The 27,165-nt window shown below is 42.7% G+C and overlaps 1 protein-coding gene across 2 annotated transcripts in view; it reads left to right on the top strand.

Moving 5' to 3' along the window:
* The first annotated feature begins 16,221 nt into the window (after positions 1-16,221).
* The window catches only part of LOC131135613 (partitioning defective 3 homolog B), a 138,202-nt gene continuing 127,258 nt past the window's right edge, over positions 16,222-27,165 (top strand). Inside the window, exons 1-3 of one of the 2 annotated variants that reach the window (XM_078794993.1) lie at positions 16,222-16,477; positions 16,821-17,058; positions 26,413-26,514. In XM_078794993.1, the coding sequence (XP_078651119.1) occupies positions 16,927-17,058; positions 26,413-26,514 (234 nt within the window). In that variant the 5' untranslated portion in view covers positions 16,222-16,477; positions 16,821-16,926. Of the gene's footprint in view, positions 16,487-16,820; positions 17,059-26,412; positions 26,515-27,165 lie in introns of both variants that reach the window. The other variant, XM_078794994.1, reaches the window with a different exon arrangement.

The following is a 27,165-nucleotide window of genomic DNA, read 5'->3' as shown; positions in this document are numbered from 1 at the left end:
CTCCTTACCCTCCTGCAACATCTGTCTCTGCTCAGAGTATTCCACAGCATGCTCAGTGTCAGGCCTCTGTACCAGCTGTGGCACAGAACCTTCAACAGTCAGAAGAGGACCTTCTCACTCGTATGGTCGACATGTTTCAAGTGATGATGGAGAAAATGCAAAAGCGTAACACGTTTAGTCAATTCCGAGGTGGGAGGTTCCAACGCACACCTCGTGACCGCCGTAGCAGGGAGGCTGCTTGTAAAGTGTGTAATGACTCAAGCCACACCACCATATCACATTGTATGTCTGAAAGACTGTGTTTTGCCTGCTACAGACCTGGCCACACCAAACTGACATGCCCTGCTAATGCTTCCTTGCAGTCTCAGGGAAACTAGCTGACCTGTATTTGGAGGGAGGTAGTACAGGTCACACCTCAGACTCCCAAATTGACAACATGTATGATGCTGAGACTGTTTACGCTTCAGTGAAAGACTCTGATAGTGATTCTGTTGTTGTTTACCAGAACATTCACAAAGTTGGCAGCAGCAGCAGTCTGTTTTACACTACTGCTGACATAGGTGGAAAGGTCAAAATGGGCGGGTTGCTGGACAGTGGTTCCATGGCCTGCAGCATCAGTGAGGCTGCCGAGATGAAGCTGAGAGAGGCTGGTGTGCTGTCTGATCTCAAACTCATTAATGTGAATGTGGTCCTCATTGGATGTGGCGGACTCCGAGTGAAACCAAAATGTGCTTTTGATGTCGAGATGGAGGTGTATGGTTGTAGGATGCTGGTCCCCACACTTGTTGTTCCAGGTCAACACGATGAGTTGATATTGGGGACCAATGTTATAAAGCACATCCTTCATGAGTCCAAACTTTGTCGGTCCTACTGGACAACAGTGTCAAGCCCCTGTCCATCTGGAGACCCAGAATCCGAACAATTCCTGTCCATGCTCTCTGGCTTGAGTCCTTGGAAGGGTGGAGGCATGCCTGATAGGGTTGGTACAGTTAGGTGTAACTCAGCCACCTGTCTTGAGCCGGGCCGTGAATACCTTATCTGGGGTAAACTTCCCAGAGACACTGCTCTCTCCCCAGGTAGCGCAGTCATGACGGAGCCCACGTCATGCCGGTCCTCCCAGAGGTGTTCTAGTGGCAAAGATTGTAACTACACTGTGGGGAGACAGATGGGTTCCGATTAAGCTCATCAATACATCAGAGAGGCCTGTCCTGTTGAGACGCAATGCAAAGTTGGCTGATGTTTACCCTGTTGTGGCACTGGAGGATATGGATGTTGCTGAACGCTCGGGGGTCTCCCTGAAAAGCTGCAGTCAGTTAGCCGCACCGTCTACTATAGGTGCAGCCTCTGCTAAAGACAAGCTTGGCTCGGTTGGGCTTAGTGGTCTTGACATAGAGTCGTGTGAAGTGTCTGAGAACTGTAAGAGGAAATTGTCTGACCTTGTTTTGCAGTATGAGGATGTCTTCTCACGCCACCATCTTGACTGTGGAGAAGCAAAGGGGTTTGTGCACCGTATACACCTATCAGACAACAGACCGTTCAGACTCCCATACAGACGGGTTCCCCCTGGCCAGTTCCAGAAACTACGGCAAGTGTTGAGTGAGATGGAGGAGAAGGAGATCATTAGAAAATCAACCAGTGAATATGCATCGCCTTTGGTGCTCGTATGGAAGAAGAATGGTGATTTAGGCATCGGTACAGACTTTCGCTGGCTGAACAAAAGAACTCTGAAGGATGCTCATCCCCTCCCTCACCAAGTGGATTGTTTGGCAGCACTGGGTGGGAACTGCCTGTTTAGCACTATGGATTTAACCTCGGGGTTCTACAACATGCCGCTTCATGAGGATGACAAGAAGTATTCGGCCTTCACGACTCCCATGGGCTTGTATGAATACAACCGCCTGCCACAGGGTCTCTGCAACAGTCCGGGAAGCTTCATGCGCATGATGACCAGCATTTTTGGAGACCAAAACTATCTAAGTCTTCTGTGCTACCTGGATGATCTGTTGGTGTTCGCGCCTGACGAAGAGACTGCTTTGCAGCGGCTAGAGATGGTCTTTGTGAGGCTTCGTGGCCATAACCTGAAGCTGGCTCCCAAAAAGTGCTTCTTCCTTAGGAAGTCTGTTAAATTTCTTGGCCACATTATTGATGAGAATGGTGTTTCAACAGACCCTGCTAAGATTGAGAATATCACGAACATGACAACTTTTGACCTCATGGAGCTTGATGCTGTTACCCCATCTCTGAAGTGGATAAGGTCCTTTTTGGGAATGGTGAATTACTATCAACACTTTGTGCCGAAGTACTCTGCCATTGCTAAGCCACTCTTTGCTCTCCTAAAGGTGAAAGGAAGAAAGGCAAGCTCGGAAATAACCGGTCGAGTAGAAAGTTGTGTAGATCCGATTGGGGTCCAGAGCAGAATCAAGCCTTTTGTGACTTGAAGGCCTCGCTGATTGGCAGTGTTGTTTTGGCTCATCCTGATTTCAACCGCCCCTTCATGCTGTCAACCGATGCATCCCTTGATGGCATCGGTGCTATGTTGTCTCAGGTACAGGAGGGCGAAGCACGTGCCAGGCCCATTGCTTTTGCCAGCAAGTCGTTGTCTCGGTCCCAAAAGAACTACCCTGCCCACCGCTTGGAGTTTCTGGCCCTGAAATGGTCAGTATGTGATAAGTTCAGCCACTGGCTGAAAGGCCATAAATTCACTGTCTGGACTGATAACAATCCGTTGACGCATATCCTGACGAAGCCAAAACTTGACTGTTGTGAACAACGCTGGGTGGCGAAGTTGGCAAGTTATGATTTTGACATCAAGTATGTCCCTGGCCAGCTTAACACCGTGGCCGATGCCTTGAGCCGTGTGCCTTTTGTCAGGGAGACTGTTGGTCATAGGCTGCTATCTGAACCTTATGCCAACCTCCTTACTGAAGTCAAAGACGTATCACATTCCAATGTCCAAAATGCCTTCCGGATGTCAAGTGGTCATGGGAGACCTTCTCCAGCGAGTGTCACTGCCCAATCTGTGCCCAGTCCACTGCATATGCATGTGCAATCTGTTGGATCGGCTGTGTTGCACTCGATCATGGAATGGGACGCAGGTCCAAGATCCCGTGCTGTTGAAGCGTTGCAGTATCTACCATAGCTAGTTCCACCTGGTCAAGACACCTTACCTACCTACACAGAAAAAGATCTCCGTGATAAGCAGTTGCAAGACAGAACTCTATCCCGTGTTCTGCACTATGTTGAGAGGCATAGGAGACCTTCTAGAAGGGAGAGATTTAAGGAACCTGCATCTGTTATCAAGTATGTGAAGCATTGGGACAAGCTGACTGTGAGCAATGGCGTGCTATATAGGATTTCAAGGGACCAGAAGACCAAGGCAAAAAGCGCTTCCAATATGTTGTCCCTGAATCTCTCAAGGATGAGGTCTTACAAGGAGTCCATGATGGAGCAGGACATCAAGCTCAGTTCAGGAGCCTCAGCTTGACAAGACAGAGATTTTTCTGGCTGAACCTCGACCGAGATGTGAGAGACTATGTTCGTCGTTGTCAGCGATGCATTGTCAGCAAGACTGTTGAACCTGAGGGAAGGGCCCCTCTGGAGTCCATAACATCAACAAGACCGCTTGAGCTGGTCTGCATTGACTTCTGATCAGCTGAAGACTCCAAGAACAGGTCTGTTGATGTCTTGGTGATAACGGACCATTTTACAAGGATGGCTCAAGCATTCCCATGTAAAGGCCAGACAGCTAAACAAGTAGCAAGAGTTCTCTGGGACAGGTATTTTTGCGTCTTTGGATTTCCTGAACGACTCCACAGTGACCAAGGTGCTAACTTTGAGAGTCAGCTGATAAGTGAGCTCCTCAGAGTCTCGGAAGTCAGAAAGACACATACCACTCCCTATCACCCGATGGGAAATGGTGTGGAAGTGTGAAACGATTCAATCGTACCTTGGGTGGTATGATTCGTGCTTTGTCCCCCGCCGAGAAAGTTGAATGGCCGCGCCGTTTGCAGACGTTGACATTCATGTACAACTGTACAGCCCACGAGACAACGGGCTACCCCCCCCTTCTACCTCATGTTTGGCCGTGTTCCTCGCTTACCTGTTGATGTGCTCTTCCGTTACGTCCTTCATGACTGTGCTGTGACCAGCTATGACAGATATGTGGCACAACTTGCCACCGATCTTAAGGAAGCAATGTTGATTGCTCAGGACCATGCTGTCAAAGAACAGAGGAGACATGCAGTGTTGTACAACAGGAATGTAAAGGGAGTCCACATTGATGTTGGTGACAGGGTGCTCCTGGCCAACAGGAAAGAAAGGGGCAAGAAGAAACTTGCTGATCGGTGGGAGTCAGTTGTATACACGGTGGTGGACAGGAACCCAGTTACGCACGTGTACAAGATCCAGAACACAATCTCTGGCCAAGACAGGGTGGTCCATAGGAACTTGCTGATGCTGGCAAACTTCCTTCCTGTGGAAGATGCGTGTGCACCGTCTGACGTTACCACATCCACTCCTGCTACAGTGGCCCCAAGCTCTGAGGCTCCATTTGACGTGTCCGTCTATGACTTGTGACTCTGCCCCGGTGACTGTTGACATTCCTGCTGACGTGAGGCAGCGTGACTTTGCTGTCAGTACCATGACTAGGACTGACCAGTCCCCCATTGCACCATGTACTAGTACGCGTTCTCAGGTCAGGTCTAAGTTTGGTTGCATCATTAGACCAGTTAACAGACTCATACAGACCATGTCTAGGCAGGACGTTGTCCAGGACAGGTTTAATGTAAAGGCCATCTGTAAGTCTGCGTTGCAGGCCTTAACGGATTGAGTTTTGTTTTCGTGATATCATCGTATGTATGGTTTTGGTATCCTGCCAAGTCATGGGCCTTCCTCGCACTACGTTTTTGGGGTTTTGTGGGGCGTGGATGGCACCCTATTGCCAGAAGCTGGATGGAGAGATGAGTGCTGCTCTCCTTCCACTTCATCCCTATGGGATACAGACTGTTGGCTTTCACGTTTGTGACCCCTGTGTAATTTGTTGAGTTGTTGAGTCGTGTCTCTGTGGTTGTATGCTGTGTAGCGGTGCTCATGTTTGGTAAAATTCAGTGGGGGTGGGTGTAACGGAGTTAAAAATGCACTTTATTATTTATTTTCTAAATGCGTGAATTTATTATTATTTAGTAATTGTGTGAATTTTATCTCAATGAGTTATTTCTTTTTCTTATCTTGTTTACTCTATTTTCATTGCTTTCTTTGTATATGTGTTTATTTTATCTTTTCACTTCTGCTCCTCCCGGGCTTTCGTAGTTGGCCCCAGCTCTGGTAGCACTTCCTCTCTTTGCCACACAACTTGGTTGGCATTGACGAGGGTAAGTTCAGTCAAAGAGCTGCAGACAAAATGTGTTGTTTAGTTTAAGATTTGGTTATCTGTGTTGTGTATATTGTTTTCATGTCGATGTATTTGTCATTTCAAGTGGTTTTATGTTATTTCGATCGTTGGTTTTAGTTAAAAGGGCTTCTTTTCATTTACATTTCTGGCGGGATTTGTGTTACATTAGGCCCGTCGTGGTTTTTGTTAAAATGTGTAATTTATGTCCCGTCTGTGTAGGGTGCAGAAGTGGAGGAAAAGGAAGTTTATTTTCATTCTTTCATCAGGTATGTGTTTTTCATTTTTGTAATCATAATTAGTCACATTAGTTGCTCCTTCCCCTTCTCTCCCCCGCTCCGTTACTGTGTTGGCCACTAGTCGGCAGTGTTATGAAACTGTAAATATAAAATCTGTGTTTTGTTTACAAATAAAACAAGTACTTCCTCTCTTTGCCACACAATGTGGTTGGCATTGACGAGGGGTGCAGAAGTGGAGGAAAAGGAAGTTTATTTTCATTTCATTTTCATCAGAAACCTGACAAAGGTCGTTACAGTTGCGCAACTCTCAGAGTACAAAGTTTGTAGATGACTCGGTACTCTGGGAGTGCTGGTGTTACCAGACTCGGTACGGGTTCTTGACTCCTCGGCCCTTGCCTCCTCTAATACCTCGGCCGGCTGAATGATTCCTGCCACCTTCCCTCTTCTTAAGGTGAGTGGCACATTACCTGGGTTAAAAACCCTCATAAGTACAGTAGCAGAGTGCTGCGACCGGATAACAACATGAGCTACCAAGACCCGGTGCTTCTCAACAAAACTTTTAGTCGGATTTAACATCACTTCTTCCTTGATGTCACGTCGGCAGCCCACTGCCACTGGCACCACATATTCGCAGCCGGGCTCTAATAGCGATGTGAGGGCTACTCTGGCAATATAGGTTTCGGTTGCGTGGCTTGGGTCGAAATGCGGCACCCTTTCACCGAAAACAACTGCCTCTCTATGACCATAGTCTAAATGGGCCTGCGCTTGTTGGAGGAAAGGATGGCCGAGTATAGCTTCGGTGCCATTGGAGGTGTCTGCCACGATAAAGTTTACATTTACCATTCTGCTTCCCACACCCACAGGCAAATCAGTCTCCCCTAAGAGACTACTCTGTGCGGTCAGCGTAAACAATGGACACCTTCTCGTAGATGTCGTCTCGGAGGCTGTGAAGCATTTCACCGGGCCCTCTGCGCCTCCGTCGATGCCCACAGCAGCTGCGTGTTGCGATCGCGGCCCTTAGGTGGCTGGTTGTAGCTCCACCTGGCTGACCGGGGATTCTTGTGGACAATAGCACCAGCCAGTTCAGTCAGGCTGAATCTCAGCTGAACCGCTTTGGTGTTAGTGGACCAGTGGTTGGCCTGGGCACAGCTCTCAAACTTGTGCAGGAAGTCTCTCCAAGATCCGGCGCCGTCAAAGTGGCCTGGTCGCCGAGAGGGTATTCTCTCCCGCGACTCATAAAGCTCGTCATCGCAACTGTCCTTGTAGCTACTGGCGTACAAGTGGGTCGGGACGTGGGTAGCAACTCTAGCCCCCCTGATATTTGGCTGGTTGGGCTCCCAATGGTAAGGCAGCTCACAGGAAGACGGGCCGGTGTGGCAATGTGGGGTAGAACGGCAGCGTCCTGCTCCAGCAATTTTAATGTAGTCACTTGGCTGGGGTGTAAGTGCTGCTTTGGGCAAGACTGGCGGGAAAAAAACGTCGGCGGAGGCAACACAGACTGGTTCATCTTCACAGCATTTTACAGTTCATGGGAGAGAAGGGGTTAACGCGAGCATCGGCGTTATTTATCATCCCAATTGTTGCAGGTGTAGACGCCCTGGCATTCCTACAGCGGCCAAAACTATTTCTACGAGTCTCCGCTTCACCTGTGATTGTACACGGTTGCTTTGCTGGCGTCAGGAAAGGGTTAACGGACGGTGGCGGGGTGAGCAATGTCGCCTCATACGCACGCACCACCGCGGCGGGCCACACCATCTTCGAAACCCACACATGTCGAGGCGCCGGCCAGTCCTCTCTCGTTCCCGAAGGTACCGACACATCCTTCGTCGGCGATATCCATGGCGTGCACGTCTGCACAAACATTCCCAATTAGGTCTGCCAGGAACGGGTTCGTGCTGGAGAAATCCTTGCGCCGATCACGTCCCTCGCCATTAGCGTTAGAGCTTTCGCCTTGTGTTGCCATCTCTGCTCCTCCGTGAACAATTCGTTCTTTGCTTGTTTGTTTTTTTTTTATATCCCGGACAAGCCCCAAGTGTTAACTGCCAGTATTTCCAGCCCCAAACCGTGGTAAGGGGTGACCTGACTTCGGCAGAGAAAGAAACACGGTTGCCTGCTGCTTCCAGTCAACTTTATTCTCTGACTACTTCGGCAACGAGAGCACAGCACACACACGAGATCCCTGCACTTCCTGGTTCACAGGTCATGCTCAACCCGCCCCACATAGCTGGCCAAACACATGCCTGCAACACTCAGGTAGGACCACAGCCTTGCCATTCAGCATTCGAAAGCTTGTCCTTGTAGTGTATATGTCTGTCTGCGTTAGTGATGAAGGTGAGTCAATGTGCTGTTAACTGTTTGCGATCGTATTTATATGCAAATGATGCGGAAAATGTCGCCCGTTGTTTTGTGTGCGTCTGTGTATTATGCTGACATTTGAAGTGCTAGCTAACCTGTTGGCGCCCTTTTCGTCATGAAGCCAAATAAAGTATGTGTGTTTATATTAGCACGTGCTCCTCTAAGCTTGTGACTTACTACATTTATGTTAATGTACATTAATTACAGAAACCAGACTCATTAAGACATTATATTCCTCACAAATTAACCTGTTGGATGGAAATCCGACTGTAAAGAAAGTCCATACAGTTCTGTTACTGCGTCTGCACTCACTCTCTGACCGGAGTTCTTGTCACGGTCGGTCTCGAGAGCTTTACGGTGCGACCCCAGGATGCAGAGAGTAGGACCAATAGCAGGTAAATAATGTTTATTGTGTGCAGAAATTGCAGCAGCAGAATAAAGCAACTCAGGTTGCAACTCAAATGATAATGATCCCACAAAGGGAGAAGCGCACACCTGAACTAAATAGAGAGGACAAATTAGGGACAGGTGTGGGTGGCAATGGCAACGAAGGTAGACGAGGCAAAACAGGAAGTCCAAAACAGAAACCAAAAGCCCAGACAGGGAACATAGACAAACTGTCACACAGGAACCCACACAGGGCGTGACAGTTCTGTTGTGGTAGAAGTGCTCCAGCGAACCCACCTAAAACACATCCAGTCAGCTCTCCCCCACATATGATGTTTTGCATAAAGACATAAAATAGTCAAACACAAGGCGATCAGATGGCAGTGTAAACTTTTCTGTGTTCTATATTATATTAAATCCGTCTGCATGAATACATTCTCGTATGGGTCCTTCTTTTGGCAGAGCTATTATTCCGTGGGGATGTCACATAGGAACATTCATTTGTTGTAAACAACATGATTTTGTCCCAGGTTCAAATATGACCGGTGCAGACTTTTTCCATCATACTACAAGTTATCATCATGTAATCTTGATGGTGTATTTATGATGTTTATTGAATAATTGGGCACTGAGACACTGAAGTGATTGGAGGAAATGACAAAGCTATACTTTTTTGTTATGAGTTAATTTCTAATTTTCATGATCATTTTAGTTCCAACAATATTGTGACGGTGGTTTTAATATGAATGTGTTTTCTTGGCGACTGCAAACTGGACCGTCTTCACACTCTGCTACACTCGATGAACACAACAGGTTCAGCAGACATCTTTCTTTGTGTTTTTTGGTTGTTTCCTGAACATTGTTTCCTTTATGATGGACTATCTTTTGACAAAATCCCTATTCAAAAGAAGAACATTGTATGTATGCCACATTTTCCCATACCTTTGGTTTTCGGTGAACATTTTGGAACAAATGAATAATGAAAACCCAGGTACCACTGTATACCTGAGTGGTTAAATGGTTGTCACACCATGAACTTGCCTGTTTGAATGTCATTCATTAATTTTCTACCGCTTATCCTCACAAGGGTCGCGGGGGTGCTGGAGCCTATCCCAGCCTATCCCAGCAGGGGAACACCCTGGACTGGTGGCCAGCCAATCACAGGGCAGATATAGACAAACAACCATTCACATTCACATTCATACCTGTGGACAATATGGAGTGGCCAATTAACCTAGCATGTTTTTGGAATGTGGGAGGAAACCGGAGTACCTGGAGAAAACGAATGTCAGGGCTGTTTTGAATAAATAAATACCAAACAATCTAAGTCGACAATGTGAATTGTGAAACATACAAATCATAACAAGATATTGAAATACCAATGGAATATTCATTGGTATTGCCCAATGAATTCTGTGTTTCACATTGAGTGATTGAGTGTAGGTTCAGTTATATTGTTAGAAAGTTAGAAATATTGGTAATAGTCACACTGGTGTACACCAACATATAAGAGGATTTAGTATTTCTTATTATATGTGCAGGAGTCAGAGGTGAATGCAAAGATCATAGTTTTAAAGCATGAAATGATTGACTACACACTTGCAAACACACATGAGGTCCTAAATCCATCAGGTTTCAGTAGCTGCTAAATAACTTCCCAGCTCGTTATACACACATAATTAGTTTTCAAAGTACCACTCTGTGAATAGTATCAATTATTTCCTTTCACTTCTGCATCCTCCTTGGAGTCAGGTGAATTTATTCACCTTTTCTCATATGACAGCGTGTTAATTGAGCCATTAGCTAGAGGTGTGAAAGAAAGACACAAAAAACCTCTTTGCTTGGGTTCACGTTATTGTACTGTAACTGTGCGCATCTGCTCCTTTTGCTACATTGTTGTTATTTCATCTGCATAACATGTGTTAATTAATGACAGACTCCTAATTAAATGTGCTCTTCTTTTTTAGAAAACAGCTGAATTGTGTGAGTAACAAAGCAAAGTGTTTTAAGCTTCCTGGTTTGAGGTAATGGTAAAAGGTAAAAAGGTACAGCAGAACCTTAGTTAGTGTCATGAATTTGTTCTTGTAGGTCCGATGATAACTAATAACCAAATGCATCAATCCCATAAGAAATTATGTAAATCGAATTAAACCATTCTGGAAAGCTGAAATTGTTAATACAAAACACTCCCCAAAATGACCCTGACCCAGCTGACCCTCGACTGGTCACCAGCAACCAAACACAGGCAAGCCCAGACATACTACCACGGAGAGAGCCACGGTTCTTTCCTGAATATTAACTGATTAATAGTCTGAAAGGGAAATCTCAAAAACGGTCATAAGCATGTGCTCAGGTGTAGACTGATTCGGATTGATGGTGCAGCCAACTTCATTTGTAAAACGTATCGCTATCAATGTTGTTGATACTGGCCCTGTATTTACCTGGTATCAGATCAATACCAAATCTAGCCGTATCGCACACCACTAAGGTTCATATTATTCATTTATCCATTAATTTTATATCTCTTATCCTCATGAGGGTCGCGGGCATGCTGGAGCCTATCCCAGCTGTCTTCGGGCGAGAGGCGGGGTCCACCCTGGACTGGTGGCCAGCCAATCACAGGGCACATATACGTAGACAAAAAAACCATTCCCACCCACATTCATACCGACAATTTGGAGTGGCCAATTAACCTTGCATGTTTTTGGAAAGGGGGAGGAAACCGGAGTACCCGGAGAAAACCCACGCATGCACGGTGAGAACATGCAAACTCCACACAGAGATGGCCGAGGGTGGAATTGAACACGGGTCTCCGAGCTGTGAGGCCTGTGTGCTAACCACTCGGCTCAGGGTCAGGCCCAGGTTCATATCAATATTTTCAAAAGATTTGATTAAACTGAAATTTGCTCTGTTCTGTTCCATTCACAGACCTCAATGGTTCATAGAAACTGTAAAAGAACACCACTCACATTCAGAATTACGTCAGTGTTTTAACTGACTTTACATTGAATTGTATTTAAGATGAAATATAATACACAGGATGTGACACTGGACGGTCATGGCGTAAAAAGCGCTTTAGTGTGCCTTAAAAGTGTTGCATGGGACTGGTGACAGGCTACTAATCTTTACACTGTGCTGTGGGACAGATGATCAGACTGTTAGTGTGTACGTGGCACTGGGGGTTCAGGAGTGTGATCAAATCTCCCTGCTGAGATGGTATCGATCTGTCTATTTCTGTAACTGACACATTTCCCCACACAGCACCAGGCCAGTCTGCAGGCTTTTGGAAAAATCTTTCAGGGACTTTTTGAAAGTGTGCTCTGGCATATTTTTCAATCTCGGTTGGGTTATTTTTAATTTGAAGTATGGAGCCATACCAAAAATGGGATCCTTGTCCAGGCACACTGTTTTTTCATTTTCAAACTTTGAGGTATTATAGCGTGAACCCCAAAGATTGTACATGTTGTACAACTACCTTGTTGCTGCTCATGCTCATTACCTGTTGTAAGTATGTATAAATGTTTGGGGTTTTTTTTTTATAAAGTGTCACCAAAATAAGTCACCAACCCCTTTTTGCATTTCACAGTTGAACTAAAGAACCCAGATGGTCTCTGCCGTGGTAAAAGGGCTTGACAAGACAACACAACTCATAACAACTCATCAAGTCCTGGCCCACCGTATTATTATCATTGCTCAAAAGTCGACATAGTTACAAAGCAATATATCAAATCCGCATCTGTTTTTTTTTGTTCATTAATCACTAAGTAGGCATCCAGCAGATTGTGTCTTTGTCTTCTTGTACAAATGTTTTTGTCAATGACAGCTGACTTTAAGCATCTATTGTAAGAGCAGTGCACTTACATAGTACACTTACCCATTCCATAGCACACTGCGGGAAATCTATCCATATATTTCCCATTTTGTGGTGGATTAACCATCCACAGCCTTGTCTTTAGAGTTACCCTCCATGTGTTCAAGCTCCATTGGTCAATCTTCTCCAGTCTCCCACTGCGCATAACATGCTCGTACTGATTTATTGCTCAAGGTCTTGATAGATCAGGCCCACAAAGCAGGGGAGCATTCTCATCCAATACACTTGCTAGATAACAGCTGACATTTGGGCTGTATCATGTGGAGAGGGAATGGCAAAGAGGGTATAAAGGATTGATCCTATACTGTAGTTTCACTGGGATTAGGGTTTGAAAGCGTAAGACAATACATTGTTTGTCTGGCCATTACCAAACATTTTTTTTTACATTTTATTCATAGATATCATCCCTTTTCACTGAAATCACTGTTTATGAACAATTATGTTTTTCTATACTGCAGAAAATGCAGCTTAGATCATGATGGTGCTCCCTCCGTGTGTAAAACATCTCCGGTGGATCTCCTTGTCTTGCCAGTAACTTTGAAAGCCATCATGACCGTCAAGGTTAAGTTTTCTCTCATCAGAAATAAAACTTACACCTTTCAATGTCCCATGGTTGGTGCTCTCCTGCAAATTCAAAGACTGCAATTTTGTGGCATTGAAAGTAATTAGGCCTTTGATTACGTTTATTCTTCCTCAAACCCTTCTGTCCCAGTGTGGTGTGATGGTGACTGGACTGCAAGCTTCATTTAGGCCATGTATGGACGGACAATGGGATCTCAGTGTTAAATGAATAACCTGTTCCTCACATAAAATAGAAGAAAAACACGAATATAGGAATATTTATAGGAATATAGGAATATTTTTCATATTTCTTTTCTTTCTCTCTATTTTCTGTGTGAGTGTCTTCCATTGAAACTTTCTTCAGTTCATTTAGAAACATGAAAATATTCATATCTTAAATATTATTCACATGCACTTCTCAATTTCTAATTTTAACAGAAGAAAGAGGGAAATTATGCATGTATGCATTCCTTGCCTCCTCCTCTGGGGTTCATTAGAAGCAATGGAATTCAATGACCCAGAAACTAAAGCTAGTCCAAATCAATTAATAGACGTACACTTGCATACATTTGAGCTGCTAATTACAAAGCCAATCTCCACCTCACAAGGAGGGGTACCTTTGATGAGTCAAATTGTGTATGATGTTATGCAAAAGATAACATTTTGGTTGGCTTCAATAGCATAATGTGCATTGCAAGTGGCTTGCACTGTCTATGATGAGGGGATTTTTAACGTTTGCATGACACACATTTTAACCTCATTACTTCGGTGGCCTCAATTTTAACTTTTACTTGCACATTAGAACTTGTTGACTGACGATGAACACGGGGCAGTGGACAATGGTGGTATTTTGTTTCAATATGTGGCTGATTTTTTATTAGCCCATGGTAAATATTAACTATGAGCTGCATGTCTCACAACATGAACTGGAAGGGCCACAATGAAAAATGCTCGGGGGACACTTTTTTTTTTGGACATTTAATAATTGCTGGCTCTTTTAGTAGTATGCCCAGTTTCCCCTGCATCCAGACGGTCTATAGTATTTGAATAGGCACCAGCCACCTCCTCCAGGTTCACCGGGAGGACACCAAGGCCTTCCCAGGCCAGCTGTGAGACATAATCCCTCCAGCATGTCCTGGACATGCCCGGAACACCTCAACATGGAGGAGTCCGGGAGGCATCTGGACGAGATGCCAAAGCCACCTCAACTGGCTCCTCTCGATGTGAAGGAGAAGCGTGTCTATCCTAAGCCCCTCCTGGATGACTGAACTCCTCACCCTATCTCTCAGAAAGCAACTCATTTCAGCCGCATGTCTCGTTTTTTTGGTCACTACACCAAGCTCATGTCCATAGGTGAGGGTTGGAACATAGATCGACCGGTAAATTTAGAGCTTTGCCTTCTGGCTCAGCTCTCTTTTCACTACGACGGACCGGTACAACGACTGCATTACTGCAGACTCTGCGCCGATCCACCTATCGACAGCACGCTCCCACCTTCCCTCACTCGTTGAACTCCTCCAGCTGGGGAAGGACTTCATTCCCAACCTGGAGGGAGCCCTCCACCCTTTTCCGACTGAGAACCATGGCCTCTGATAGGAGGTGCTGAATCTCATTCCACAAATTTCACACTCCAAACTGTCCCAGGATACGCTGAAGGTCACATTAATTGTGATATCTTTCTGATGGACCAAATCTTGTGTATCGGCTCTTGTGAATTGATCAATTCGGAGTGTCTCATGAAACCCGAGTGTTTTTCTTGTGTGGTACTATTGACTCTTGATTTAACCTTCCTCTCTTGTGTTAGCTTTCTGGAATCATCTCTTAGGTTAACGGGTCGGTTTTGATCCATGTATTAAATCAGCTATAAAATACAGTACAAACAATAAGTTACCATCTAATTTGCTTCTCATGTCTTGGTTACCCTCTTAAGCGTCCTCATCCATTAAAATGTTGGTTTTAATACTTTTGGTGTGGGCATGTAGGCCTTTTTTTGCCACTGTACCCCTCGATTTCAATTTCTAAAAATGGTAAAATGAACCTCAAAAGAATCATATTAATAAATTGAAGGTTCTTTTGTTACTTGGTTATTACTGAGAGCTATAGAACATATCTCTTAAATCAATTAGTTTTATTTATTTTCTCATTTTAGTATTAATCACTAAAGAAACATCTATGGTGTTTGGGTCAATTTTGATCCATATATATTAATGTCAAGAAAAGGTAGAAAAAGTTTTCAGCAACAGAACTTTAGTATAAACTGAAATCAAAAAGCAGAACAGGTCCAGATCTTGGTTCACTGTACTTCTGGCCATTCTTGCCATGATGCAAATTGTAAATGTGAAATCAGCCACTCAAATGAGTTAATTCACCTCACATGTCTGGACCATGTTTTTCTGCTGGTACACTGGAAAAGCGGTCAAAATGAGAATCCACTGAAGCTTACATGATGAGAAGAGGAGCTGGTTGTCATTGTGTTGGCTAATTGTACACTTATGCTTTCAGTTGTGGCTCAAACTATTGCTTTATAGTCATATTATTATAGCCGGGTCAAAACCGACCCTCAGAATACAGTGGTCATAATTTCAACCAAACCATTTTAAAATGTAGTAAAAATTATTTTTTTGGTTTTATTTTGTTGAAATAGAGTTTCCTTACAAAGTCAAAAAGCCTTGATGCAATAAACAAATGTGATTCTTTTTATGCATTAAAATGTAAAATGGGTTGGTGCCGACCTTAACACAAAAGGAGGGTTAATCAAATGAATGAGGGAGTAATTGTATTGTTTCGTTGATATTGTTGCACTGACCTACATGGTTGAAGTCATATGTTACTAAATTATCATTCATTGCATTACATATATGTTAAGCCATAGATGTGTTTCGCCATGACTGTATATCTGTGTACCGAAGATTTGCGGCATTTCATTAGCAATTGCACATGTTAACATTGTGCATTTACATTTATACTCTGTTTGCACTTATTGATGCACAAGTATAAATCATACATAATGTTCATAGGAGGGTGTGTTTTAAAAAATATATTTTTATTGCTTTTTGTTCATTTTATTCACGATTTTTCCCATTTCTTTATTACTTGGCTGCTGTAAGTGCAAAGTCATTCCCTACAAATGATCAATAAAGTATCACAAACAGGTTTGTTGATAAAATCCCTCTCTTATGTATATATTTCTTAAGTATCTGCCCAGTGTTTTATTCCAATTCTAATCACCAGCAAATTAAAGGCAAAATTGGAAAATCATTGCGTGAATCATTGCGGCAATACTGCCGCAGCATTTACTTAGTTTCGGGTCGATCCTCAAAAAATTGCAATATCGCCCAGCCTTAATTCCAGTCAACTATAGTGTGTCAAAATGGCGCTTGTGGCAATAGGTGTACTATCTCTTTAAGAAAGTAGCAGTACCCTGCTGTGGGAGCTTTGGTCAGGAACTGCCCAGGAGCGAACGTCTGAAGGAATCTCCAAACTTTTGCACTTATGTCTACATGGCTTTCCCTTTAGTTTTGCCACGTTTATAGTTCGACCAGCGTGAAAATAGCAACTCGGTTCAGTCGGCGATGATGTGGATGTTACCGGGGGCCTGGAGAAAGGAAACATGAGAGGGGTAAAAGTTGTGGAATGATGCCTGAGCGACTGCATCCCTCCCTCCAAACTTCAGCTAAGGTGGCTAAAGTACGCTAGCTAGGGAGTTTGGCTGCTAACTATGATGAGAGCACTGGAACAAGGCAAAATAAAACATTTCGTAACATGCCACCTGAACTGGTGAGCAGGGGAGCATTACAGTTATGTTTACGTGTTATTCCTATGAACGGAATGCTTGTCTTGTTAGCGCAGCTAGTTTTCAGTAACATTGCGAAGCTACTTTAGCTAAGTGACAACAGACGATTCTATCATAAAATGTTACAAATCAAACCTTGTCACAAGTACAACTTTATTTGTGTTGTCATTTGTGCTTCAGTTACAACTTCCTCCCACCAACTGTGTACATTTGGGTCCTTCTTTGTAGGCGATCACATTGGAGGCTATCACAAGTTGGAGGACCTCTACATATCTACATCCACTGCGACGCGGAGTTTTTGCCATCACCCAAAGCCAGGGGGGCTGTATCTCGGATGAAGAGCCCTACAATGAAAGTGACGGTGACTTTTGGGCAGACTGGTGTGGTTGTACCCTGCAAGGAGGGATGGACAGTGAGGGACCTCATCCAACAAGCCACACAGAGATACAGGAAACTGTTGGAACAGGTACCTTAACTACATTGTCCCTTCAAGTCATTTTGTACTGTAAAATGTAAAGCAGGCACACACTACTGATTGTTTTTATGTAGAACTTTCACATCAAAACCAACACTGTACAAACTACGCTTTGACAAAAACAAATCAAATATCATCAACTAACACACACCTTTTTAAAGTGATCAACCTGTGATACAGAGTTAGAATACAAGCACAGTTCTGTACCCCTAATGAAGTCTGTTTATTTTTTCAGCGTAATAAATTTTACTGCACATACTGTATGCTAGTTGTGCATTCACTCAAAAACATCACAACAGCCCTCTACAAATAACCACCAATTACACTATGTACAATGTCAATTTATGGAATAAAACGCTTGATTATCTATAAAATAAAACAAATTGAGCGTTTATTATATACTGAAATGTTTTATTTTTTCGGGGCTGCATGGCGAACGAGTGGTTAGCGCACAGCCCACACAGCTAGGAGACCCGAGTTCAATTCCATCCTCGGGCATCTCTGTGCAGAGTATGCATGTTCTCCCCCATTTCAAAAACATGCTAGGTTAATTGGCCACTCCAAATTGTCCATAGCTATGAATGTTGGTGGGAATGGTTGTTTGTCTATATGAGCCCTGTGATTGGCTGGCCACCAGTCCAGGGTGTACCCCGCCTCTCGCCTGAAGACAGCTGGGTTAGGCTCCAGCAGCCCGCGACCCTCGTGAGGGTAAGCGGTAGAAAATTAATTAATGAATGTTTTATTTTTTCTTGTGATTTCATTATTGTTCTTTAACCAAACAAAATAATGTATTCAATGTATTCAATCAACATTTTCATGAGAATACTTGATTACTAATATATTTGAGCCCTACTCTTAATGCATAACATAACCCTCCATTGCCTCCCACAGAATCCTACCATTCTGTGTTCATATAACACAAAGAACAATGAACAACTTTGTGTCTGTCTGTCTTGTGCACTTTACTCCCTGCGCTGTGTAAGCACTGTTCAGATGACGAGGTGTTCAAGCGCACCTTCATGTACCCCGAAGACAATTTGTGTTTCCCGGAGGTTACACTTACTCCAGATGCTATATTATTATTTCATATATTTGTATTTTTTTTAGCCTTTGTCAGTGTTAACAGACACAAATTACTTGTACTGCAGCAAGCCACAAAAGTCCAGAGTTGTGCATGGCACCAATTTTACAAATCCATCATGGCCCCACACATCAATAACCAGGGTCTAATTTATAATCCGGCAAAACCTCAAGACTTCAGAATTTGTACAATTATTGATACTTTGTCCTTATGAATATCTTAAATGGAGCCAAAGATTCCCACGTTCGAAAGACTGCCAAAGCTGCAGAGGTCCAGCTCTCTGTAATTGCTGTATGAAAAATGCAAAGCATATCTGATATGAGTTTTGCGATGGTCCAGACAGGTGATTGCATGACTTAAATTGTGTGTCTATGTAAAATGCAAATCTGCCCCTCTTGTCCTTTGACTGCTGTTGATTGGCTTAGCTTTTGGTAGGACAGCAATCCTGTTCTCCCCAGCAGACTGCCAAATCTTCTCAGTGACCTCTTAAATATTGGTTCTGGTATTTAAAGAGCACACCGGGATGATGGCTTTATCCCCCCTCACTTGAGAAGGAGATGCCCAAATTAGTAGTTTATTTTTTTTTGCTTTCCCCTTTGCGCCTCTTTTCATGTATTCATCAGTCCCTGCCTACTGCCCCCATGTGTTCTTCCATCCTTTTCTCTTTCCATATTGGATATTCTCTTCATTCTCTACATCAGACGTTCCCAAAGTGGGGTCCGGGGACCACCAGGGGTCCATGACTCATCAGGAGTTAAAAATATATATATTTTATTTTTATTTTGAAGAAGGGTATGACATATTGTTAAAAAGTACAAAACCATTAATAAGAAGCACAATGCCAGTAAAACAAACAGCCTGAGCCATTACTATTCCAATATCGGCTTATTGGCATGACACATTAAAAAACCTTTCAACCATATAGCATCACTCATATGTGCTTTATTATTTTAGTATGTTTATAATACTTTCAGTAAAATAAGCACCCCAGCAGCAGTAAAACAACATGAGTTATCCCGTATTGTCAACCACTAAAATACTGTATCTGATCCAGCGTCGCCTTGGCGAGGACAGAGCCACAATGAAAGTGTGGTCGTCGGTTGAACCTGACCCGCTAGTCTTCTAAATTACATGTGATGAAACTTAAAGCAGAATGTTTTTTCTCTTGTACCAAAGTCTTTCCACAGTAGCAGTCCCATTTTAGGTAGAGCATAACAGTTGTCAGAGCCAGGAGTGCTCCAGGTGTGTTTTCCTGCAGCTGTTATTCATGATGTGCCTGTCTGCTGGATTGATTAGATTTTTGAGTGTTGAAATAGATTTCATCCCGTCTGTGTGAATGATATGCCTTGTTATGTTTGCGGCAGTTCACACTCACTCCATTTGAACCTTATCCTGTGATTTTGGATAGTTCACAGTCTTACAGTTTTACAGTTTTACAGTCAGTGTTTCCTTCAGTCATATTCTGGGTATCTTTATTTTGGTCTCTCTGTTCATGTTGATTTGTGTTGCTGTGTGTGTGTGCGTGCTTTAGAATGTTTTTGTTTGTAAGCACTGCCCAGTCCTTTAATCCCTCCTGGTGCGATGCAAATCATATTTTTAAATAGTCGCAGAGACAGCTCGCTTGTTGTTTTTTTTCCCCCACGACGTGTGCTTCTGAGATTCATCTGACATCAGAGAATATTTTTTGCTTGATCGAAAATGTTTTTCCACACATTCTTCCTCTGGCAACATTTACTGTCTTATTAATCAGCTATGTTGGGAGTCAAATCAAACTGAACTAAAGATATGCAGTATACATTACAGCCATACTTCAGTTCTCCTTATTAATCCGTTGCAGACACCCACATTTAACATCACTTTTACCCTGATTGAAGACGTGATTTTTGCCAAAGGAGCATGTGGCAGCGAGATACACACAGACACCACCTTCAAGTTTTGCTATTTCTTGAATTCAGTAGTGTTGCTCACCTTTCTTCCATACTCACGTTCATACCTATGGACAATTTAGAGTCACCAATGAACCCAACATGTTTTTGGAATGGGGGAGGAAACTCGAGTACCCGGAGAAAACCCATGCATGCACAGGAGAACATGCAAAGTCCAACTGAGTGGACTGAGTGGGCAATATGGACCTTATGTACATCACGGTTTTTTTGGGATGTATCGCAATATACAATACAATATAATTGAAATTCAGAGTCTTGTATAAAAAGCCACAAAGCTTAAGCCATATAGTGAAATACACTTGTCTCATATTGTAAAGCACATTTATTTATTGGTAACAAACTGGCGAACTGTAATGCCTGTGCTCGTCATTAAGGAAGACGGAGTCACCCGTGCAATTCCAAGTCCATATGGAAGATATTTTTATGACTCTTATTTACACTTATTTAGACGGAAAACAGCACTTTTATTTTGAAGGCCGGCAGTATGTCCTCTGTGTGTTAAGAATGTCTGTCCGTGGAGTTGAGTACAACAATAAACCCGTCTTGACACATAACTTGCACATCGTCATTGGGCATTATAAAACTCTCTTTACATTAAAGCAGTGACGATTTGTTGGGAAAAACGCTAGCATGCTAAATGAAGCTAACCCCGCTAGCTTCAATTCATGCTCCGAGGTTCTGCCAGCCTTCAACAGTGTTTTAACCTTTTTTCACATAGAACCTCCTCCAAATCCAACAGTGTAAAATGTCAATTCTTGCAAATTTTAATCATTTTAACCTGTTTAGTTTGGGAGGAGGTGGTTTAGTGTTTAGAGTGAGTAAATACTTCCCCACACAAACATCTTATCTCCCAACGATGGGAGTACTTGATTCACCTTTTGTAGCAAAGTCCGGAGCATTTTCTTAGAATTGGAAGACTCCATACCGGTGTACATAAAAACATATAAACTGTATGTATAGATAACATAAATGTAGGACTAATATTTAAGCTGTAAGTGACAATGTACTGTAGATAGCAATATGGTGCTTAGCAGAGGTCTACACCTCTCAAAGTGCTTTTCAAGTTTTTCATATTTTAAGAAGCTTTTCATTGACTTAATTTTTTTTTAGGGACATCAACCAATCGTTAGTTATAGCTGATAAATGGACAGCAGTGGTCTGTAATATTTTACACAGTGCGGTGTCCTCTTCAGGATAGACGTGTCTTACTTCATTCAGAACGCTAACAGGACTGTGTGGGAGTTTGCCCTGGTCAACCATGTCTCTAGATTTGATGTGAGCACTCTTCAAGATGCATTTTTCTCAAAGTTTTAGCAGTGATTTAGCAAGAGCGCTATCACTTTCAAAGGTACCTAACTCAAGATACGTCAAATGGCTGAGGGACCAGTCATACTGGTACATCATGTTTTTGTTAGCACTGTTCATATGATAAAAAGCTCTTCTTCTCCAATAACTGTTTTGTGCCAATGTTTTCGTATTGAAATACATTTGAATGCTGAATCAATATGGATGAACTCAGTTTACCCTGATACTGTGGTTGTATAATGACAGTAAATGTGGTACCATCCAATCAGGTGTATACATATGTAAAGGATAAAATAATACATAAAATAAATAATAAAATAATATTTATATCCATATCCATTTCCATGTATTTATACAATGTGCTTGTTTAGTAAACACATACATGTGTTCCACTGTAATGAACTGGCATTAGCACAGTTGAAGTTGTGGTCGTACTGGCGTTGGTGATACATTCCTTGAGATGATTTATGCCTTGTATCTTCACCTGATACACCATGGCCTTCACGTGAGGGGAGATATGTGGGGATCTGATCTGCAACAGAAAAAATATTCATTCATTAATTTTCTACCACTTATCCTGACGAGGGTCACTGGGTTGCTGGAGCCTATCCCAGCTGTCTTCGGGCGAGAGGCGGAGTACACCCTGGACTGGTGGCCAGCCAATCGCAGGGCACATATAGACAAACAAACATTCCCACACCTATGGACAATTTGGAGTGGCCAATTAACCGAGCATGAATGAATGAATGTTTTGAGAAAACACACGCATGCACGGGAAGAACATGCAAACTCCACACAGAGATGGGATTGAACTCGGGTCTCCTGGTTGTGAGGTCTGCGTTGCGTGCTAACCACTTGACCGGCATGCAGCCTCAGAAAAAATATACATTTTCATTTGTATGGAAGCTTATGACCCACCATACCGGAAGTGGTACAGGGAAAGACTAGAGGAGGGAGGAGGACAGTTTGTTTTTTTGGACAGTTGGCAGGAAGTTATTTGCTTCTTGGCAATCTTCTTAATTAACTTCATTCGACAGATAACCTTGTGGTTGTATGCTATTGGAGGCTATTACATACACTCCTGATCAAAATGTTAAGACCAGTTGAAAATTTGCAAGAATTGACATTTTACACTGTTGGATTTGGAGGAGGTTCTATGTGAAAAAAGAAGAAATGGGAGTAGGACACCAAATTTTCGAGTGAGCAATGTATTGCAAATAATCTGAACTGTTCATCAGCTGATCAAAAGTTTAAGACCATAGCTTAAAAAAACAAATCGTAAGTAACGATCGACCGATACATCGGCTGTCCGATATATCGGGCCGATATTTGTGTTCTTTACTTGAATCGGTATTGGCCGATACGCGCACGGGGGTTCGCAGATGTATTTTTCCGCTGCATGATTCACAGACAGGCATCCGCCCGGCACCTTTGTGTTGCCGGAGGCCCCTGCAACACACGCAGTTGCGGTACCCTGCCCCCACTGGTGAATCATAACAAGGGCGCGTTTTCAACTTTCAATTAGCCTCTAACAGTTAAACTTAATTGAAATATTGCCACCTGCTTTGAAATAGGTAACATGAACGCCAAGTGCATGCGATATACATGCTTGAGGATATTGTGGCGCTCGAGGGTCTTTTACAGCAGATAACAATTTTTATTTCACAAGTAAAAGAATATTCTTGCTTTTTACACCCTACACAGCCCATCACATTTCACTGGGTGACCACTCGGCATAACAGTTTAAGTCATGGTGTGACAACAAGAAAACATCCCAAAAACATCACATACCAACGCAACAGATGAATAAACTCTCACAAGTTGAGCAGACCAACAATGAACAACTATGCAACTTTAACTACAAACTGCCGAACTATTTACATTGACGATGCCGCAAAACACGCTGGGAACCAGGAAGTGCTCCCAGTGACGCTACAATATTTTGTGGGTCTGAAAACCAGGAATGTTGCTGAATGCTTCATCTTTAAAAGTGCCTACCGTTGGAATTAGGGAGCTGTTGATGTAGTTGGAGGCTAATATGTACAGCTGTTACCAACACCGCTTTAATGTCAAACTTGGCAATTCAGTCCCATGGTGTTTGTAGGAGTTTCATTCAGCCAACGCCGGGCTGAGGTTAAATGCGTGTCGTGTTATGTTTGTGCACTCTCTCCGAGCAAGCACGCACACACTCACACACAGAAGGAATTGGAGCAGCCGTGTCTGCTTATGAGAGGTCTTTAGCGTGCACAACACAAACTTTAATGATGAGAGAAATGTTTTATATATCGTACTAAATTGTGTCAGTGTGATGTGTTGGTGTGTGTGTTGGGTGTCTCACTGCTGCGGAGCAGTCATCACATTGATGCCAGATAAACTTAAACTACGACAGAAATGTTTTGCCATCGGCTAAGGGTGATGGAAAAAAATCGGTATCGGCATCGGCCCCAAAAAAAAACATATTGGTCGATCCCTAATCATAAGTGTTCACAAAGAACCCAGTAATGAGTAACTGTGCCACTTTTGTTAATCACCTCAAATATTGTTCACCGCTGTTTGCCATTGTCTGTTGGCAATCTACCTGCCACTCGGTATCCTACTTGGCATTTTGTTGGATGGGCGGGGATGAGGTGGTGACGGGTCTGCGGGGGTGAGCTTTTTGCGTCAGGTGGGGTATCGCTTTACTTGTTGGCCCTGCTGTGTGGTGCTTGTCTCTCTGTCCTTCCTTGTCCCTCTGCTGTTGGCTCGCTATTTGTTTGACTTTCATTTCAGTAATATCACTGTGGCTGTTTAGTCCTCTCTGTTATGTTTTTTATAACCATCATAGACATTTGCTGATGTAGTCCTGTTTGTTGTTGTTCTATTGTTGTCATTGAAATTGTTGTTGTTCTTGTCCTTCTTTGTGTTGCACCCCCCCCAACCTTTTTATTTTTTCTTCTCCTCTATCCCTCTTGCTCCGGTACAGCAGTTCATAATTTGCATAACAACAAAACATCAAATAAAGCCAAATAATACTCCATATAACAGGGAAGTGTAGGTTACACTTTTCCCTGGCAGAGCAAATCTGTTTATCAGGGGCATTTATATGATTTATATCTACCCCAATGCTGGAGAGGACAAAAAATGGTTTGGGCATGTCTGATGCCAGTGTTTCCAGGAGGCTAGTGGGAATGTTGTGGTGAAGAGGGACAGAGAGGAGGAGGAGGAGGAAGTGTGAAAATGAAGGTGCATGTGAGAGTTGCCAGTCCAGTGAATGGGAATTTTACATTTCAGAAATACCCTGGCAGTACCATTGAGAAAAGTAGAGTCAAGTTTAGCCTACCGCAACGCAAAACACCCAGTTGCAATCTATTGATTTGCCACAATAATTTAATTATTTCATTTTACACAAAACCAAAGCAGTTTTATGTTTTGCATTTTGTACATTTTTGCACCTGACCTTAAAAGAGGGAATTACCAGTGCACAACCTTATAACATTCAGATCCATACCTGCTTTTAGGTTATATATGATTTTTATGTGTACTGGTGTATGTTTCTGTTAGTGTGCTGTCTCACTATGTTGTTAAACAAGAAGCTCTGTGCAGTCGACTGTCCAGTGTAGCCTCCATGTCATTAATCACAGACCTAACACAGCAGATGAAAGGAGTGAGGACGAGGACATCCAGGATGTACAGCAGCAGATATTCCAACTTCTGATGCTCCAAATTAGGGAGTGTAGTGTTTGTTTTTTTTAAACCCCCAACGGGGCCATTTATGTGTTTCCACTTGGGTCGGGGTGTCACAAAACACTCAAATAATGAGATGAGACGATACACAAGATTGGGTCTACAAGAACAAGGTGAGATTAGATTTTAAGATTTTTTTTTTTTTTTTTTTTAGATTACTGCTAAGAAAAATGCAAAAAATATATTACACTTCACTGCTTATTACTGTCGCTTTCAGTGGATCAGTGACCTGGCATTTACATATGTGTTCCATAGTGTGAAAGGCTTTTGTGATTTCCGACCATTTGAGTGAGTTGTGAGTCCTGACTCACTGTGAGTTTGCTGATGTTTTGCCATGGTTCACGCGACAGTAGCCTGTGTTCTTTTTGCAGTAAAGCAATAGTTGACAGCCTTCCCGTTGTCCCGACCACATCTGTGTTGTAAGGATGACAAGGAGGTGTTTATCTTTATGCATGGTCACGAGTCCTGATTCGCTTTTGCTCCCCTACAGCGTTTGAAACCTTTTCAGTATTTTTACTTGACTTAGACTGCATTATCCTTCTCGTTTGATAGCAAATGCTAACTGGTTGTAATGCAGCAACTGTGTGGCCAATGAAGGCTACAAAGCTATTTTGACGGCCATATTACCATTACTCAGGTTACGTACTATGTACACAACGTAACCTGAGTACCGGCAAAATTGAGAAATGTTTTCATTTTTTAGTGTATGTTCCATGATATATGCGAATTAAATCTATGTTCTTTTATTTTATATACTGTATATGTTATGCTTTATAGTAAGAGAGAGATCATGTTGACTTATAGATTGCATTCTAAAAAAAAGAGTACAATGTAAAAGTCCATAAATACTGATACGAGCACGCAGGCCACACAGCTAGGAGACCTGGGTACCATTCCCCGCTTGGGCATCTCTGTGTGGTGTTTGCATGTTCTCCGGGTATAGAAAATGGATGGATAATAGGAGGTAGATCTTTGTAAAAGTACTGTGTGAGTGCCCCCGTTTTATACTATTGTCCTTTAATAAGTCACACTACCTTATACTACTATACTATACTGTAATAGTTGTTGAAATGTGAGGGATGTACTTTAATTACTCCCTTAAAATGAAATATTTTGCCAGTTCAACACCAGCATTGTTTATTATATATATAAATAAATAAATAAATAAATAAATAAATATATATATATATAGTTTCTACTTGTTTCTCACACGAGTCCACAAACATAGTATTTCACAGATAAAGTTCTGTTCAAGTACTATATTGTTGACATTTCACTTTTGTTCAATAGGAAGGGGAATTCCTTGTACGGACACACCATGTTGAATACTGTGATGGGGGGATTCTGGACCCTGATGACATACTGAGTGATCTGGTAGAGGACAAGGACAAGGTAAGAATGTCTTTAAATTCCAGTCCAAAAATGAAGCCAACAACTTTAAGTCCTTCATGCTGTACTGAAAATCACTCCTGAAGGGAAATGTTACGGTCAGAGAGCAAAAGGTTTGTCCACCAGAACCAGTGACAACTGGTAAGCATGCTGGTGGTAGCCTTGGGCTTGTACTAATTTATTTTTTTAAATATCCTTCCCATACCTCAGTTGTATCGTAATTTATGTGTTGTGTAATGGAAAAGTATGCACCCTGGATTATTCCAAAACTCAGCTGTTTTGTACTCTCCCAAAGCAAATATTTTAGGTGATATTTAGTTAAATATTAAGTATGCTGTTTTGTATACATAGAAATGTACATTTTGACCTTGGCTAATAGCCACAGTCTTTATATTTGTATTATGTTGAGTAATATGGGTACTTCGAAAAAACACTTTTCCATTCTACTACACTACACCAAACATACAAGTTCATGCGATTCAAGATTTTTGTGAAAAGTTTCTGTGTGTTTGGACCAGTGGTTCTCAACTGGCTTGGCTGCGGGACACACCATCCCCCCTCAATGACAAATGGTGACCCAAATTGTGAATATTTTTGAACAAAAACTTCTAAAATATCATATTTGAGCCTGTTTGTAATGGTTATTTTCTGAAA

This window comes from Doryrhamphus excisus, linkage group LG12 (genome assembly GCF_037039965.1).
Source record: "Doryrhamphus excisus strain RoL-2023G ecotype Guam linkage group LG12, RoL_Dexc_Guam_v1.1, whole genome shotgun sequence".
Taxonomy (NCBI): Eukaryota; Metazoa; Chordata; class Actinopteri; order Syngnathiformes; family Syngnathidae; genus Doryrhamphus; species Doryrhamphus excisus.
Note: the sequence above shows the minus strand (reverse complement) of the source record. Positions and strands in the feature narration are given on the sequence as shown.